The 18,748-nt window shown below is 31.5% G+C and overlaps 1 protein-coding gene across 1 annotated transcript in view; it reads right to left on the bottom strand.

Moving 5' to 3' along the window:
• Positions 1–5,854, bottom strand: part of spz6 (Spaetzle domain-containing protein 6) — a 33,243-nt gene extending 27,389 nt beyond the window's left edge. Inside the window, exons 1-2 of the mRNA XM_075358769.1 lie at positions 5,831–5,854; positions 740–950 (exon numbers count right to left, since the gene is read on the bottom strand). Of these exons, the coding sequence (XP_075214884.1) occupies positions 740–950; positions 5,831–5,854 (235 nt within the window). The remainder of the gene's footprint in view (positions 1–739; positions 951–5,830) is intronic.
• Between the last annotated feature and the right edge of the window lie 12,894 nt (positions 5,855–18,748).

The raw sequence follows: 18,748 nt of genomic DNA, 5'->3' as shown, positions 1-18,748 counted from the left end.
GTCGGTAAAGATTAGTTCTTAATCGTCACAAAATTCTGAAATTTTCTTTAAATTTGGGTATATGCACTTATTTTTCAGTTGTAATAGTTCCTGAATAAATTCTCTTTTCTTTGTAGTTAATTTTTTTACTTGTTGATTTTTCTTTTGAAAAATTTCTCCATACTTGATGCTGTAAATTGTTTTGCTTCATAATAGTAAAAGAAAAAGTTAATTACTTCCTGTTATTTTATTAACAGGAAGTAATTTTTTTTTATTAAACATAATAATACATTAAATAAAAAGAAATAACATTCTTTATAAATAACAGTCAAATTAATAAAGTTTATTTAATCTGTTTTGATTCTGGAGATTCCAGATTTGACTTCGTTAACTATATTAACTGATTTTCAATTCATTCTTTTTTATGGATAACTATTTTAATAATAGTGCTTCAAATAAATCTCTATTTTTATTCGTTTTAAAGGATGTCATTTTGCAATTCAGTTAGAATAAAATAAATTAATCTAATGCTTCACTTCCATTGTATGTTAACATTTAATTTCACAAATTTTTTTATTAAACATTTTTATCATTATGTTATTAATGTTCGAATTGACTATTCTTACTAAATTCTAATAGTGCATTCTGTTTTATTCACTAATTTACATAATAATATTTTTTCATTATCCATACTCTACGTATCAGTCTGATAAAAATTTTTTTCATTATTGCTAATAATTAGTGAAATTTTGGAACATACCTGGACAGAGCCTACTTGATTTGAAATAAGGAGGTGGTCTCACTTGTGGAGGCTCCATTTTGGATGATTCAATAAACGCATAATAACCCTCTGGATTTTCTTGTGTTTCAGTTTCTATAGAGTTTCTATTCTGTGAATTATGGTTAGTTATTACCCCTTGAGATGCCCATCCCATACGTGAAACTGTGAATATGAGTAGCGCAGCTGTAACCTGTTACAGAAGGAAAAAATGTGTTTTTTTTAATCAACTTTATAATTTTTATTTCCATCTTAAGACTATATTTTAACCACGATTTTGGACTACATATGTATCGTGATCTTATAAATAAATCTTTTATTCTGATCTGTACATAGTATAACGATATATTTTAAAAAAGAGAGGGTAGATTTGGTAATCCGTAAATAGGAAAAAGAAACTGGCCCGGCATTTGCCTGGATGGATCAAGAGAAACTGTGGTAGAAAATACATAATTAATTATAAAATAAAAAATAGATGCGTCTATATTAATTGTTCAAAATATAAACACGTAAAATAATATTAAGATAAATACTTGCACGTGAATGAATGTAGTAAATATAAAAATAACCACAAAATAAATCACTATTCAGAAGGTGATGAAAATTATTCGGGCACTAATTTATGTACTCGAATAGAGATATACAAACTGTAGTTTAATTCTTTGATCGGTTTATTTAAATTTCATAGACAAGGTAATATTTTCTCTGTAAAAAAAAATCTTGTAATTGTACTTGTATTTTAAATAAATTGGTGGGAAGATTTTTTAAACGGTCGGTAATTTATTAAAAAGAATGCTGGAAGCATAAAAAGGTTCTTTTGTGTGAGTCAAAGTGTTGTATCAAGTTGTATGAAGAGTACTGTGGTCTAGTTTGGTAATAATGATGGATATACATATATATTTTTAATTTTTTTTTTGTTGAGAATAACTGATAATTATTTTTAGCAGAGATTTCACATTCGTAAATATAAACTCATTTATAAATTAACATTTTTAATTTTGTCTTAATGATTAACACTAACAGTCCATTTTTTATCTTGAAAACTTTGTTTAACTTTTTGCGGGAGCTCCCAACAGATAATACATTTCATTCGGTAATAAATGTAAGTGTAATAAATATTAATGATGACAAGGTTGCGTTTTATTAAGGAAGCTTTAGAACGGTTCACATATGCGCTTACCCGCATCAGTGTTTTGTAATGAACTTTATGATCAATTATTAATTTCATGATTATAAATAACAATAATTCATAATCACTTGATAAAATCAAGGCGATTTGTGTGAGAAGAACAAATTAAAGTTTTATTCCAGAGTAAATTATTGGATCCCATCATCAAACGAAATGTTATTGTGAGGTAGCTACACGTTTGTCTCTTCTATAATTTTCAAAAACTTATCGTTAATTATGATATAGGTCTTATATTTTAGACTTCTTTTCACTCGATTCCTTTTTTTAGTGCTGTACATATTTAATGTATAGTTCAATATCAACAAGCTGAAGTAATATTTCGAATTTTTACAAAATTTAATGAATTATATCAGCTTAAATAGTTTTTTTAATGAATTTTATCGGCTTAAATGACTAAAGTATAGATAAACAAATATAGTTTTGTAAAAAAAATAAACTGGAGATTGTTTGTTTGGCAGACTGGTTTTGTAAAGCCCTTTACAGCAAAAGAGTACGGTTTGAAATTTTAGCTCAGTTTGTAGAAGGAGCAGATAAGAAGGCTCCAGTTTTATTTTAAAAACACACAACCCCAGACTGTTTTTTTTTTTTTTTAGCTGCTAATGTACAGGAAACACAAGCTATATTGTTTCATAGACAAAGCCAACTGCACCGAAACATACTAATTTAGAAGATATAGCAAAACCATAGGTCGCCACATCCCTAGCATAGATCCAGCGATTGACTAAAAACTCACAGAATATCACTGGAAGAACAGTAAAGGATGATGAAAAGGAGTGGTAGGAGAATTAGATCTGAGGGTGTGCTCAGAAGCTATTCCAAGCAGTTGCTATCTAATCTGTTGACCAGATAAGAATTGGAATCTTAGTATTTTTATTCATCAGCAGTTTTATACCTGCCCACATATGATTTAACCAGTTGTTTTTCCTCTAGTCATTAAAGAGATTATCAAGAACAGGGATTCTTTAAAGAAAGGCAAGACATCTTTTCACGTCCCCTGATAGTGTATTGTGTGAAAGGAAGTACCCAATTTTAGTTTAAAAACTGTTCAGCCAGAATGACACTGAGAGTCTCATGGCATTATTTTAAACATATATTTTATATATAAAAAAATTTTGATTGCTAGCTTGTGCAGTATTATTTTATTTTTTTGATCGGACACAATTTATATAATGCATTTTTTTCCAGAGAAAAAGGTACGTTAGTTTATTGATTTTAATTATCTTAAAGCAACAAACATGTAAAACATCTAATGTACAAACGGGACTGCTTTCTATGTGAATAATGATGTTCACTATAAAGCCAGCTGTTGCAATAAACACAGCAAATATCTCATTAGTTGGGTTGAATTCATCTGCATTTATGTGGGCTTGGCGTGCTGTTATACGACAGAATATTTGGCTTGATGAAGAAATCAATGATCAAATTCATTTTTCACTTTCCCTAATAAGCTGATTATCATAGGATGCTTTTTATTCTTGGGAACAGCTGTGCCATCGACTAGTTTTTCATGTCTGGTTGCCTGCAACCATTTGGTAATAGTACCTAATATCCATGCAGTATTATCTTGCACGGAATGTAAAACTCAGTGTTTAGAACAGTGCGGTTGATTAGTGTAAATTCAAACAAATTTGTCAATATCCTGGTTTAATACAATAATTAAGTTTCTTTACCTTCTTATTACGGTGCCAGTATTTGTTGAGCATCTTAGAAACAGGTATGACGATTTTATTTTTAAATTAATGAGATGTTATTTATTTCCTTCAGGGATTTAAAGAACAATTCTTCTAATTTTAAGATTTAATCAACACCATGTGTACATAAATGTTTAGGAAGCAGGTCACTCAGAGATTGCTGTATGTTAGGTCAGCGAGTTATATAATTTAATTTTTAATAAATTTTAGCCTGCTCACAATGCAAGCTACTTTTAATCCTAATAGTTTTCTATATAATTTAAAAAGAAAATTATCATGTTAATTACAAAGAGTGTCAGTACTGATAATTTCTTTAATCGGTTAAAATTTTTTAGATCGTTTTAAAATACACAATGAATTTCAACGCACTGTATAAACAAAGTGTAACGGACTGTTTAAAACTAATCTAAAACAAGTTTTTTAAATAAAAGTCGATCGTACGGTTCAAACCGTAAAGTTTGTTGACCTTTAATTTTAATCAGAAAACAGGTTTAACAGTTCAAGAAAAAATAAGGGCCAAATAAAATGGTAACTGTATTAGAGATTTTTTTGGTAGCGCCCAAACTAGACGATTCTAGAAGAAAGTGTGCTAGGAATTAAAAATTTAGTCTTAAAAGTTTTGTTTTGAATTAGTTTATTTCTTTAAGTTAATGATTATCATTCACCAATAATTCATAATTCAGCGCATGATAGTAGTAGATTACATAAAATTGTTTGATTTACTAACTTCATTAAATGCTAGTCTTATGTTTTTCTGTATAAACACTTACATAAACCTGTCGATGAAAATGATCTTAAAAATTATGCATAAATACATATATTAAGAGAGGAAATAAGTTATTTTTTTATACAAGATAAAAATAATTTGTAGAAAGTGAAAATAAATATTGAAGTGGAAAGAGAAATCGATATGATTTCTTGTTGTAGAATTCATTACTGAAAAATATTACAAGATTAACAATTACTAAATCGTATTTCTATTTTTAAGTTTTTACCTACTTTTTTAATTAACATACATAATCAACAGATGAAGGTTGTGTCGTTCACAAAAATTTCAATTTATTTTTCTTAACAAAGTATCAATATTCAAACTAAATTTGTTACTATAATTCGTAACTTCTTGTTTATTTTTTTCCTACAAATCTCAAATTGTTTTTTGTCAAGTTTCCAGTGATTCGATTGAAATTTATTTTTTAACTATTCTCAGCCAATATAATCCCTGAGGTTCCCAAGACATCTGACAGTGTAAATCAAACTAAGGTGTGGAATATATTAGAAGATAAAGAGCATTGCATTTAATTAGTTCCGGTAGAAGATTATATGAAGATAACACTGTATGAATATATTTGAAGGGAAAACTGCTTATCCGTGCAAAAACAAACTTTGGAGGCGAGAAAAAATAATAATTCTTAGTTAAAAATTATAGGTCTGAACTGACTCTTTTCACCAAGTGACTTTTTCATTATCAAAATTATACTGTATTTAGAGAATAACTAGTAAATAATTAAAAATCCTTATAAAAACATTTTGTCCCTATTTGACTCCCTTGCTCGAAGGCTAAAGATTAATGTATTATTTTAACAACAGCCACAACTTATTACCAACATCGTATAAAGTATTAGAAGTTATAAAAGATTCAAAACAAATTTTTAATTCTTAAGTCGGGTGAGGGACTTGATTTTTTTAATTGTTACATGTTGTCTTCATCGAGTTGAATTTTAAGTCTTGAAAATTATAGTTAAAAAAATGGATATTTTAAGTACAGATCCCATTATCTCCTTTTGTTTTTTTGAGGATAAACTTTATAAATAAAGTGTATTTATTTGTTTATTTAGGGGTAATTATCACTTGACAGTTGTCAGCCTGAGTGTTATTGAACAAGGCTAAAAAAACTGATAGTTTACAAGAAGAATTTGGGTACTGTGATGCCTTCTTGTCTTTGTCAGTGTCTTGACAAAAATCAAACTGAATGTAGATTATATACAGTCAAATATTTGTGCCAAATTTCAACCTCTCTGGTCGACGGATTTTCGAGATATGAAGTAAAACCTTCGGAACAAGTATTTCGAAAGAATGTTGAATAGCTTTCCAGCTCTAAATTTGATTAACTTAAAACTTTGCACTTTTAAATAACTCTATAAGTACTTTCACGGTAGTATTACTGAACAAAAATACAAAATAGAGAAAACTAACCTTACCCCTTTTTAATTTTGTCATGCCGTCATCGCCCCGTATGTAGACATTTTTTAAGACGTTTTAAAGAATTTATGTCCGACCAGTCCGGAGATATTGATAAAAATACACGGCAACTACGTACGTATCTTCTGAAAATTTCTACAACCTTTCTTTTCGGTTGTTGGACTAAGGAGTTCTTGAAACATCAACGTTTACAAAAACCTTAATATCCAAAATTTTAACCGATCGCTAAACTTATTCTTTATAGCAGTGCAATTTCAGCAGGGAAAGTAAATATTAAAAGAATTTAAAATAGATATATTATGCTGAACTTGGTAGCGTCTTTGCCATTCTTTCGGAGGTTTGTGGTTCTAGTCCCGGTCTGGCAAACGTTTTTTTTTTTCACAAGCAACAAAAATTAGTTGTCATCCAACGGTAGATTATAAAACATCAGACCGTTGTAAAAAAAGTAAATAAATATATTTTTTAAACAATATTTTCATTATGATTTTCGGATCTCGGTATTAAGAATCGACTTAGATTCGCTTCATTGAGGTATAGAAGAAAAAATGTTTCTGTGATTTTTTTTAATTTAGATTACTTCATAAATAAATCGATCTTCTACACTTTTTAAGCGAAGTGTAATGTACACGTTTACTTATAGAATTTGAAGGTTTTTAGTATTTCTTTATTTTCATCGGTAACACTCTCTTGAGAAGTAACACATTAAAAATAATTATTATATCTGTATTCTTTCAGTAGTGTCACATAACATCACATCATCTATTTTCATTTAAATAATCTTCTCTTTAATTTTATACTACATTTAACTCGTTCTTGTTTGTTTGCGACTCGTTATTTAAATTTATATTTTCTTACTCGTACGCACTAATTTATCATTTTGGTTTACGTTCGTTTTGTTAAATCGCTATTTTTTGTGAAATAGCAGCATTAAGAAACCCGTTTTGGATCTAGCGTCTAATTTTCACAGAAGGAATGAAAAGTTATACCGTATAATCGTTGAAAACAGTCTCATTTATTAATTCTTTCATTTACTGAAAGAAGAATAATTATAAAGCGATATCTATCTACCTTTTGTTGAACTGTTGTTCTCAAATATTCTATTATAAAAATTAAAAAAAAAATGTTCTACCTTTTTTTTTAATAAAGTTGTTATAAGATATAACAGAACCGTCAACCGGTATAATTTGTTCTATACTGTGGATGTATTCGTTTTTTTGTTCGCACAGAAGTGAACAAAGAATAAGCTAATGTTCCGGGTACACAAAGCTTTACGTGACCGGGTATTATAAGCGTTGTACTGTATCCTGTTCCCTTTATCTTGTAAAAAATTCTGTTTGCGTTATTAAATTTACGGCTATGCGGATCAACCGAATTCGTTTGGTGTAACGAACGTCGTGCGAGGTAGTATTACGAGATCGACTCTCTGTTTTATTCTTGATCGTTTTGAAAACTTTCTTCGGTAATTCTTAATAAAAAAGGTTTAATTAATAGATAACAATAAACGAAAGAAGAGAGAGAAAATAAAGAAAAATAAAATATTTTTTCACCTATATTCTCTATTTATTTATTAATGTATTACATATGTTTCAGGATTAAATATTTCTGTTTCCAAGCCGACTAGAATTACAATATTTTTACAAGTTTACTTGAAGAGAGTCAAGTACTCCTGCCGATGGGGGCGTCTGGGAGGCCGGCGAGGCTCCCCAGTTGTTCCTCGCCGCGTCGGATAACGATCGACAGCCCGTCCGGGCGTGGGAAGCAGCAGCTTTACGATCTGCGTCAGCGAATCCGAGGATCCTACGACACTTACAACGTTGCACGTAAGACTGTAGGTAGCGCAGACCCGAGCGGAATCGCGACGGAATCCTTGTAAGGAACGCGGGATATCGGCAGAGACTGGTGATAAGGCAAGCTTCCCTCGTTCTTAAAGGAATACGTATGCAGAAGGAATACAGGAATTGGTGTTCCTAAAAGCGGCGCTATTACCGCCAATTGTCCGAAGCCGTGGTGGGCTTCCCCTTCTCCTTAGTACTCGTGTTAGCGAGGCTCCCGTAGCGGCGTTCGATGAGTAACCGTCGAGAGCGCTCCGTCCCCGTAAGGAGCGCGTTATACCGCGAAGTCAAACGTTTACTGCGTTATAAAATATACGCATATTAAACGTAATATTTTTACAAGAACGTTTTCGAATCTTGCGCATCACCGTTTTTCAGATCGTGATTGTCAAATTGCGATAACATAAATTATTAATGAAAAGCACGCGACGAGATATCGATTACTTTTATTTTTAAAAAGGATAATCGATAAAAATTCGATTAGAAATTTAAAAACCCGGGAAAGTAATAACGATATTATCTTTCGTGAAAAATTTAACGGTTTTTAAATGGTTTTTTAGAAGGCCTTCTTTTCAGCTTTTATTTTAGGAAAAGTGAACTGTGTAAACGTAAAAAGAAATACGCACGGATTACTAAAGAAATTGTAAAGTCTACCGCTACTGAAAGGAATCTCCGCGAGGTATCTATGTATAATTTTTCTAATAACTTCCATAATTACCTAAAAAATTACTAACGTATTTACGCTGCGGTTATTCATAACGTCAAAAAATTACATTCTAATAATTTAACAGGCGATTCCAGCGATAAATTTAATTCCGTGTTTACAATGACAGCGGGATTTGGGAATAAAATAGATAGATAATTTCACGAAAAATACAAAAAGATTAGCTTCCGTCGTCTCGTTTCCTGATCGCATAGCGATCCCGTTAACCTTGAACGGTTTTGCTGATCGACTCGTTATTTTTACTTTCCGTCGATACCCAGAAAGTTAAAACTTGTATTTTAAATGTAATTTGTAAACCGTCGCCAGGTATTGACAAAATTCATTCTGGTATTCTAAAAGCAGTCTTAGGTTTTATCTTCGACATTATTATTACTATTACGTAGTACCTTTTACAAATTTAATTATCGACCGAGTACTTTCCTGTCCCCTTAAGACCCTTTTTAAGAAAGCCTCTCCTGTCCATTTAATTTATTAAATTTATTATCGTTCGTATTCTCTGTAGTTTGAAAAAAAATATTTTTAACATTTCTTGGAAAGCGTAACGAACTTTCAGCATGGTTTAGGAACAGATTGATTTCCGACACGACTGTTTCCCGGTTTTAAAAAAAATATTTTAAATTTACCTACAACAAAAAGATTCCGTTTTCAATTTTTGCTATCTCAATAAAGCACGAATTAGTCCCGTATTTTTTACCGACGGAAATACCCAGCGACTACGGTATTGGTGAAGCCGTTTGCAAATCAAAGTCATACGTTACTCTTAACACAGGTTATTTGTAATCGTTAACAAGCAGATAAAATTTCGTTGTTTGATGAGAATACAGATGTAAAATGTAGATCCCCACTTCCAAGATATAGAACGCGAAGTTCCGCAGAGAAAGAGTCCTCGGTCGCTTTGTTTTTCTTCTGCCTCAAGACATTAAATCGTTCGTCGTTACCCTCTTCATAGCTGACACAGCTAAATATTAAAAGATATTTATTTAAAAGGACTTGCAAACGGTTTATTAGAAAAACACTAACTTAAAACATAGATAAAACCGTCGCATTGATTTTCTCAGGTCGGAGTAACGTCGCTAATCGGGAGGATAGAATTTCCATTAACGATAAAGATAATATTTATGCTGTCTGTAGATCAAAATGTTTGGGTATTTAACGATGAAAACTTCTGTTGGTATGGAAAAATCGATTTAATTTGCGATAAAATCAAGCCGTACTCTTTTGCTTTTAAGCGTCTTATTAAAACGATGAGCTTCTCGTCATTATTAAATAGTCGTTATGCTTTTGTATATTCTCACCAGAAGTATAATATCGTATCTTTAAAGCTTTAAAAGAGAAAGAATTGTAATCGGTCCGATTTCGGCATGTGCGGCTTTCACCGGATCTTGACGTTTTCACACCTAAGGAACTCAAAAAGCCGGATGAAAATTTTCCGAATGTTAATTAACGTTCGGTTGTACGCGTGTATGTTCGTTGTCGGCCTCTAAATCATCTTATATCTTCAGAACTACTGGACCGATTTTGATCAAACAGATTACTTCTATAGGTGGGGATGCCGTTAAATTTTCAATTTAAAAGGTCAAAAGTGAGAGGCTGTGGAGCAAGGTCACCCTCAGTAGGTGAAATGTAAGATCTAATCTGTAATTCAGGTCGTACTTTTCTTAGGCGCGTTTGTTAACGATTAAAAAACAACAATATTTGCGAAAAGATTTTTTGCAAAATCGCACCCGTCCCAAAAAATGCTGTTGTCGTCTGCTATATTGTAACGTCACAGGTGAACGGTAGAATTAAATGAATAATATTTAAAGTTTAGATTAATTTTACTTAGCGTGGTCCGTTGGTATATGTAATACGTAAAAGACATAATTATAAGTTCCGCTTACCGACAATTACGAGTAATTCAGGAACATATGATGATCGAGTATAATTTATATATTTATTTCGCGTAGTAAAAACCGAGAGAGTAAAATAAACTAAAATTTATATAAATACAACAGCGATCGTTATAGTAATAAAATTAAGTCGACGTTTATGCGTCTTGTCAATAGAAGAAACTTAATTGTCTCTTGGTATAAATGCGATTTGGCCGACATAAGAACCAATAATTATTGTTTAAAATCTGCGATGTGTGATCACTTTGTTGTTATTCGATTAGATGTAGAATTTTTCTAAAATATTTTTTTATAAAATTTATTAGTGAGAGTATTAAAAAATATTAATAAAGTTGTTTAGGCTCTAAGTAATTGTGTTCCAGAATATGTTTGGCAAAAGTAGAACATTCTTTGTTTCCTTTATCGTCACCTCCACGCTAAAGTAACGAATGTGAAAAATCACATATTCTAGATTCGTCAGCTTACGACTAATCTTAACGTCAGTATTACAAATATACATTCCTGTTTTAAATTTAACATCGAGACCGTTGTTTAGCTCTCCTGAAAAGCTGAGTTTTTCACATTCGTTACTTCAACACGGCGGGGACGTCATGTATACTTGTAATGTGTTCTTTAATTCTAATCGAAAAGGATCGATTAGTCATATCGATGTATTCCAAATCGTAGTTTGCGCATTTTGGATCGTATCATTGTTGTATTTATAAAAATTTTAATTTATTTTACTCTCTCAATTTTTACTACGCGAAGTGAATATTTATAAATAACACTCGATCATCATACGTTCCTGAAGATGGAAAATAGTATTTCCGAAAGAGCTTGAACGTAATTACAATCGTCGGTAAGCGGAACTTATAATTATAATATTTAAATATTTAAGTTGTGTAAAGAAGTAACTCGGTCTGGTCGGGTTTCGAACTCGATCGCCCAGTAGATTCAGTACCTGGCGCGTTAAGCCTCGCGGCTACATAGGTCTGTCGATCGAACAAGCGAAATTTATTATTCTATTTAAGTCGTGAAATTACATTAGTTTAATTAGTGCCGACCGTCGCCGCTAGTACCTCCACACCCGCGCTAATTAAATACAGTATGCGCGCGCGCGCTTTAGTTACAATCGTTAAATGAAATAAACGAAAAAATATTCTTTTTAAATAAAACGATAAATATTTTAAATTAAGACGTGCGTGTAAGCCGTGCATCGCAAACCCACAGTTGTAGCCGCGTGACGGGAAAGTCCTACAAATGTGTTGTCAGATTTTTTTTTTAATTTCACATCGTAATGTATCGTATTTTTTTGGTATATTATAACCGCCATACCTATTTCTTTCTATCAAAATTTCATTTTTTTTAATCTTTTTTTCCTGCAATATTATCATTAACCAAAAATAATGTATTCTTTTCGACCGACCAGAATTTATTTTTTGTCTTCAGTCATTTGACTGGTTTGATGCAGCTCTCCAAGATTCCCTATCTAGTGCTAGTCGTTTCATTTCAGTATACCCTCTACATCCTACATCCCTAACAATTTGTTTTACATATTCCAAACGTGGCCTGCCTACACAATTTTTTCCTTCTACCTGTCCCTCCAATATTAAAGCGACTATTCCAGGATGCCTCAGTATGTGGCCTATAAGTCTGTCTCTTCTTTTAACTATATTTTTTCAAATACTTCTTTCTTCATCTATTTGCCGCAATACCTCTTCATTTGTCACTTTATCCACCCATCTGATTTTTAAAATTCCCCTATAGCACCGCATTTCAAAAGCTTCTAATCTTTTCTTCTCAGATACTCCGATCGTCCAAGTTTCACTTCTATATAAAGCGACACTCCAAATATACACTTTCAAAAATCTTTTCCTGACATTTAAATTAATTTTTGATGTAAACAAATTATATTTCTTACTGAAGGCTCGTTTAGCTTGTGCTATTCGGCATTTTATATCGCTCCTGCTTCGTCCATCTTTAGTAATTTTACTTCCCAAATAACAAAATTCTTCTACCTCCATAATCTTTTCTCCTCCTATTTTCACATTCAGCGGTCCATCTTTGTTATTTCTACTACATTTCATTACTTTTGTTTTGTTTTTGTTTATTTTCACGCGATAGTTCTTGCGTAGGACTTCATCTATGCCGTTCATTGTTTCTTCTAAATCCTTTTTACTCTCGGCTAGAATTACTATATCATCAGCAAATCGTAGCGTCTTTATCTTTTCACCTTGTACTGTTACTCCGAATCTAAATTGTTCTTTAACATCATTAACTGCTAGTTCCATGTAAAGATTAAAAAGTAACGGAGATAGGGAACATCCTTGTCGGACTCCCTTTCTTATTACGGCTTCTTTCTTATGTTTTCAATTGTTACTGTTGCTGTTTGGTTCCTGTACATGTTAGCAATTGACTAGAATAAAACATTTTTTTATAAGGTCGTAGTAGAGATTTAAAGTATTAAATTCTATTAATGTTTCACAATATATATACGTGTAACTGTTTTACTTCTACTTAATACGATTAAATTTTATTTGCGGATGTTTATTTAAGCGGGTATTATTAAAAAAGAAAAGTACATCGCGCTCGACTTTCATATGTTATCGCGCGTTCATTTTCATATCTCATCGGCTATTCGGTTTAATCATTAAATCAGTGAAAGTGTCCTGAATCTTCCGTTGCATTTTTTCTTTTTACTTTATTTGACAAAAAAGTTTTTACTCTTTTTTATTTTATTTACTTCAACTTCTTTATACTTTCTGTTACAATACACTAGCTCAAATATGTATTTTTTTTTTTTTAATTTTCAGAAATCTTGTTAATAATATACTGTTTCTGTTTAATACGTAAGTACGGAAATATTAAACGAAAATAATTTGAGGATGGAATTATTAAATTCGTATTTATATGTTTGAGAAAACTTGAAAATGTTATCTGAAACGATCGGTCTACCGTAAAAATTTCATCGGTATTTTTATTTACTTTATTTAGTAAATACAATCATTACTTCGTTATATCTAAGTAAAAAGGAAGTATAACATTATCGAATCGGGTTAGTAAATAAAATGTTATTTGTTTAATAGTAATCCACCGGGTTGGTCTAGTGGAGAACGCGTCTTCCCAAATCAGAGAGTTCCAGCGTTCAACTCCTAGTAAAGTCGGTTATTTTTATAAGGATTTGAATACTAGATCGTGGATACCTGTGTTCTTTGGTAGTCGGGTTTCAGTTAACCACACGTCTCAGGAACGGTCGAACTGAGACTGTACAAGACTCATACCGTCCTCATTCATCCTCTGAAGTAACACCTGAACAGTGATTCCCGGAGGCTAAACAGGAAAAAGTAAGAATAATTGTTTAATAGTAAACATTCAAATCCGCCTGGGTTATACAAATATCGATTTAAACCGTTTATTCTCAAACGTTTTCGGCCACCGCCCACATTGAGAATCAAACATTTTCTAGCGCCTCAAAAATGTTTAAACTCTGTTAAAAAATAATTGCAACTGCAATTGTGAGTGCGCTCTTAAAAACAGCAATTGTAATTATTGTTTTTAAACGTGGTATATCCTACTTTTTCAATTGAAACGTACATTTTAAACGATGGCAATTTCTCGCTTATTTTTTTTTTGTAATTTGATGATTTTTGATATCTGAAGTATGCTGTCAGAAAGTAGAATATTCAAGCTTCAATCTATTTTTTTTACTCTCAGCTTCTTGGTTGCAAAGTTAAAGTAATTTGAATACGATCACTTTTTATCATAAAATATAGGTGTTCTTTTAATTTTTGTTATACTGTAGTAGGTATTTAATTTTAGTTTGAAATATCAAGAAAACATAATTTTTACCCTTTTTTTTTAATCAGCCATCGCCTTCCTAGACCGCCTGAACGCCCCCAATTTTCTATGGGCCTTCTACTCCCCCCCCCCCCAGTATGATAATGCTCCCTTGTGAGCGATAGCGCTCACAAGGGAGCGTTATCGCCCACTTTGAGAATGAATGATTAAAACGATCGAAGCATTTGATTTTATTTTCGCGCCGAACCGTTTCCCACTTACCGATCACAAGTAGTAAGTACTTTTAATGAAGAATTTTTTTCGTTTTTTTTTTAAACTTAGTGTTCGAATGTCGGTACTTTTTTGCTTTACGCCCCCCACTTTTTTCGCCTTTTTTCACATAAAAATTACTTAATGCATGCTGTTTTATACCGGTCATTTTAAGCATTCTCTATATTAACATATTTTAAATATTAAAAATATAAGCGTATCGGTTATAATTATAAATATAATCTAACCAAACTTAACCTTGACTAATTAACAGTAATGTTTTGTTTATTTAAATAATTGCGATAATTTCTGAGTTTATTTAAATAATCAAAATATTACTGTTAATTAGTCAAGGTTAAGTTTGGTTAGATTATATTTATAATTTCTCTGCAAATACCCACTGATTTGGAAGAATTCTGCCTTTACTGTACTTTCTTTTTGAAAACGAGGACTCGTCTATTTCTATTGTCATTCCTGGATCGCCTACCTTTCTTTGGTTTTTTTAATAAATGATCAGCACACATACCTCTCTTAGGTATATTTTCCAATTCGTTATCGCTTCACTTGACATTAACTTACGCTCGCTTCGCTCGCTAACCTTGACTATTATGTAAAATATGTTTAAAATGACCGGTATAAAACAGCGTGTTTTCTCTAATGTATATCTATCGATTATTATAAAACGTGCTAAATTAAGTAATTTTTATGTGAAAAATGCGAAAAAAGCGGGGGGCGTAAAAAGTGCCCGAATATCAACCGATGTAAATCGGTTTACTAATAGATATTTTGAAAGAGTGGGTTTACGAATGTTTACTGCATACGTGTGCGAATGAAACACGCGTAATTATTAATTTAAACCTATCCCGTAGGTCATAGCGACCCGGGTTTTATAACCTTTAAAACACAAGACGCCGGCTATATTTTTTGTTCTAAACTGTATACGGTGCAGTCTAATTAATGAATATAAGGTTAATAAAGTACGACGACCCGTATACAAAAGAAATAATATTTAGCAAATACTCCTCTGGAGATCTCCACACTTTTGGATTTATTTAATTTAACTAATAAAACCCGTTTAATTTAGCAATTACAGGGGGGAGCGATTAAAACATTTTGAGTGGAAAGGATGGGGTTGTAATATATCATTTTAAAAGCTACTGAAAAAAATCCGATACAGAAATCTGACTACGACAACCCTAGCCGAATCGGCTGTCATTTAATATTTTTCATACTTTATTTCAAGCGGTGGTCGTAGGTTTCGAGTTACGAATATTCCATAAATTTCATTTTTATTTCGTTTACTTATTTAAGGGCCGTCGTACTTTATTAGTCATCTGTATGTGTATATTTAATAGTAAAATAACGTGTAAAATTTAAAGTAGACGCTATATTTCTTACCGTTCTACAAAAAAGATAATTAAATTAAGTTGTTAAATACACCGTGCGCCCGCGCGCGTCTGTTATCACACGTAATATATTCTATAATCTCTGCAACGATTAATAATAATTAATTAGAATATTTTTAGAGCGTTTATATACATCGAAGAATGAACTTTAGTATTTTTTTTTGTCTTTGATTTTTATTTGCCCAAATACACATAATTAAACGTGGAGCATGAATCTCCATACATCTAAAATGTATTCTGCGTTGTTTGTTACTGTGATGAAAGTTTCAATCGCGTCTTTTTTTTAAACAATTTGAGAAGTAACATATCTACTGTTCTACTAAAATTTATCATAGTTTATAATTTTTTTAAAAATTGATGGAAAAATTTATATTCTTGCAATTTATATATATATATATATATATATATATATATTTATCACCTACATTACTGTAAAAATGAGAAATACTTTGTAAATTGTTGATTTTCATTATATTTCATTAAAAAAGAAAGTTATACAGATTTGAGATTGAAGTTATGTGTTGTTACTAAGTGATGAAGTGTCTTTGCTAGTGAATTGAGCTTAGAAGGTATTGTTGGTGTGACTGTATAGAGAATTCAGAGAGTGAGATCGATCAGATATAAAAGATAAGTAAAGAGAAAGTAATTTTGAGGCTATTTCCCCACGAGAGAGATATAATATTTTTTTAAATTTTTTATTAAATAGCACTTTAATAACAAAAGTATTAAACTGCGGTTACAAATTATTGAAATATTAATATTTTTCATATGTTATTTCTACAGCACACCGCAAGTGGTGGTCGCATAACAAAAAATAGATCGTTCATTTATCTACTGTTAGTAACGGATGGAAAGTATCGAGTCGCTCTCGGTAAAGAAACGGACCGCCTGCTGAAATTTTGGACTGATTCTGGCTTTTCTACCGCCTGATGAACCGATTATTAAGGCTTTTTCTATAGAATAAGAATTACTATCGGGCTTGAGCTCCGGTAATAGTACCTTTGTCGAGTCTGTATATAAGCAGTTCCCGATATTACTGAAATCTCTGTTGCGGTAAACAAGCAGATCTTCGGTGCTGTGCACCGTATTTTATCGCTGACCCTAGTTGAAATAAAAGTTTAGGGGTAAGATTATTTTAATATTTAAATAATTTTACTTACGGTTCTATAGATAATTGTCAGAAAATAAATCGACGCCCCGAGACACAGATTAGAATCGGCGGGAAAGCTGTGTGAATAGATCGCTTTGATTTATAACAGATTATACGGAGTGTTCCGAGACGAATTCAGGGATCGATTTAGGAAGCAGAAAATTTCGTATCGACATAAGTCCTTTTTCGCTTTGTTTTCCTTCTGGGCGCCATTTTGTGATTTTCAACAAAAAAATTATTTCTTAGGAACGGGTAAACCTACATTAATTAAATTTGGGAAATCTAAGATCAGTGTCCTGTTCTACAAAATAAAAGATTTTGAAAAGTCACCTTCAAAAATTACAAAATTGCGGACATTTTGACTTTTTTATCTTCAATAACTTTATAATTATTTGTTTGATCGAATGTTTATTTATTGCAGAATTTATAAGGCATCTTATTTTGAAAAAAATGAAGGTAATTTGTAAAGATCCGTTAACGAACAATCGAGTTATTGGAGACAATCAACCTGGCAGTACGTTTGTGCACTGTAATGCAAGTTGATAATTTTTTGCCTGTTTTTATTTCCTCCTCTAAATGTAATAAATATGATTATTAATTGTAAATTAATAAAAAATATCGCCTTCTATTAAGTGCGAAAGCGTACTGCCAGGTTAATTGTCTACAATAAATCGATTGTTCGTTAACGGATCTTTACAAATTACCTTCATTTTTTCAAAATAAAATTCTTAATAAATCTTGTAATAAGTAAACATTTGATCGACAAATAATTTCAAAGATATTGAAAATTAATAACTTAAGACGGTCGCCGTTTTGATAGTGACGTTTTCAGAATTTTTTATTTTGTAGAATAAGAGGCCAGTCTTAGATTTGCAAATTTAATTAAAGTAGGTTTTCCGATTCCTGAGAAATAATCTTTTTGTTGAAAATACAAAATGGCGTCCAGAAGTAAACAAAGCAAAATAAGACTAATGTCGATACGAACGTTTTTGTTCATTTTGGTGTCCTGAATCGGTTCCTGAAATTCGCCTAATACGTTCTGGAACATTCTGTATAACATAATCTTATCGAGAATTTTTTCTTCATTATACCTTTTTAGTGCGTATAAAAAGTACGTGATCTGCCAAATTAATAATTAATACATCGTCAGCTTAGTAGTAAATGTACCCGAGTCCAATTTTACCTTTTTTACAGTATAAAAAGTTTAGTATGTTTATTTATCAGCGGATTTGTTTATCAGGACTTTCTTTTTCTGTTTAGCCTCCGGAACCGCCGTAAGATGGTGAATGAGGATGATATGTGATGAATGAAAATGAAATGTAGTCTTGTACAGTCTCAGATCGACCGTTCCTTAGATGTGTAATTAATTGAAACCCGACCGCCAAAGAACATCGGTATCCACGATCTAGTATTCAAATGCGTGTAAAAGTAACATCCTTTACTAGGATTTGAACCTTAGAACTCTCGACTTCGAAATAAGCTGATTTGCGATGACGAGTTCAACTCTAGACCAACACGGTGGGTTTGTTATCAGGACTTGATCGTTTTATAAAGCGCTGTTAGTCGACTTAGTAGTAGAGTAGGACTTGGACATTTTTTCCACTAAAACCTCATCATTTACATTACATTTTGATAAAAAGTGCTATTAAAAAAAAAAAAAAAAAAATTGACTCGGTCAGTTTTACCACTAAGCTAACAATATTCTGCGACCACGAATGTAAGTTGTTTTTCTTAATTTATAAAAAAAAATTGTCTGTTTATTTTTCTTATATTGTAATCAATTTTTTATTTTCTTCACAGATGCGAGATAGGATCGATGTGAAAGTGAAAACGTCAAAGTTAAAAAATACGGTAATTTCTTGTTCGTACGATGGACAATTGTTAC

This window comes from Lycorma delicatula, chromosome 3 (genome assembly GCF_047948215.1).
Source record: "Lycorma delicatula isolate Av1 chromosome 3, ASM4794821v1, whole genome shotgun sequence".
NCBI lineage: Eukaryota > Metazoa > Arthropoda > Insecta > Hemiptera > Fulgoridae > Lycorma > Lycorma delicatula.
The sequence above is the reverse complement of the archived record's forward strand: the minus strand, read 5'-3'. Positions and strand labels throughout refer to the sequence as shown.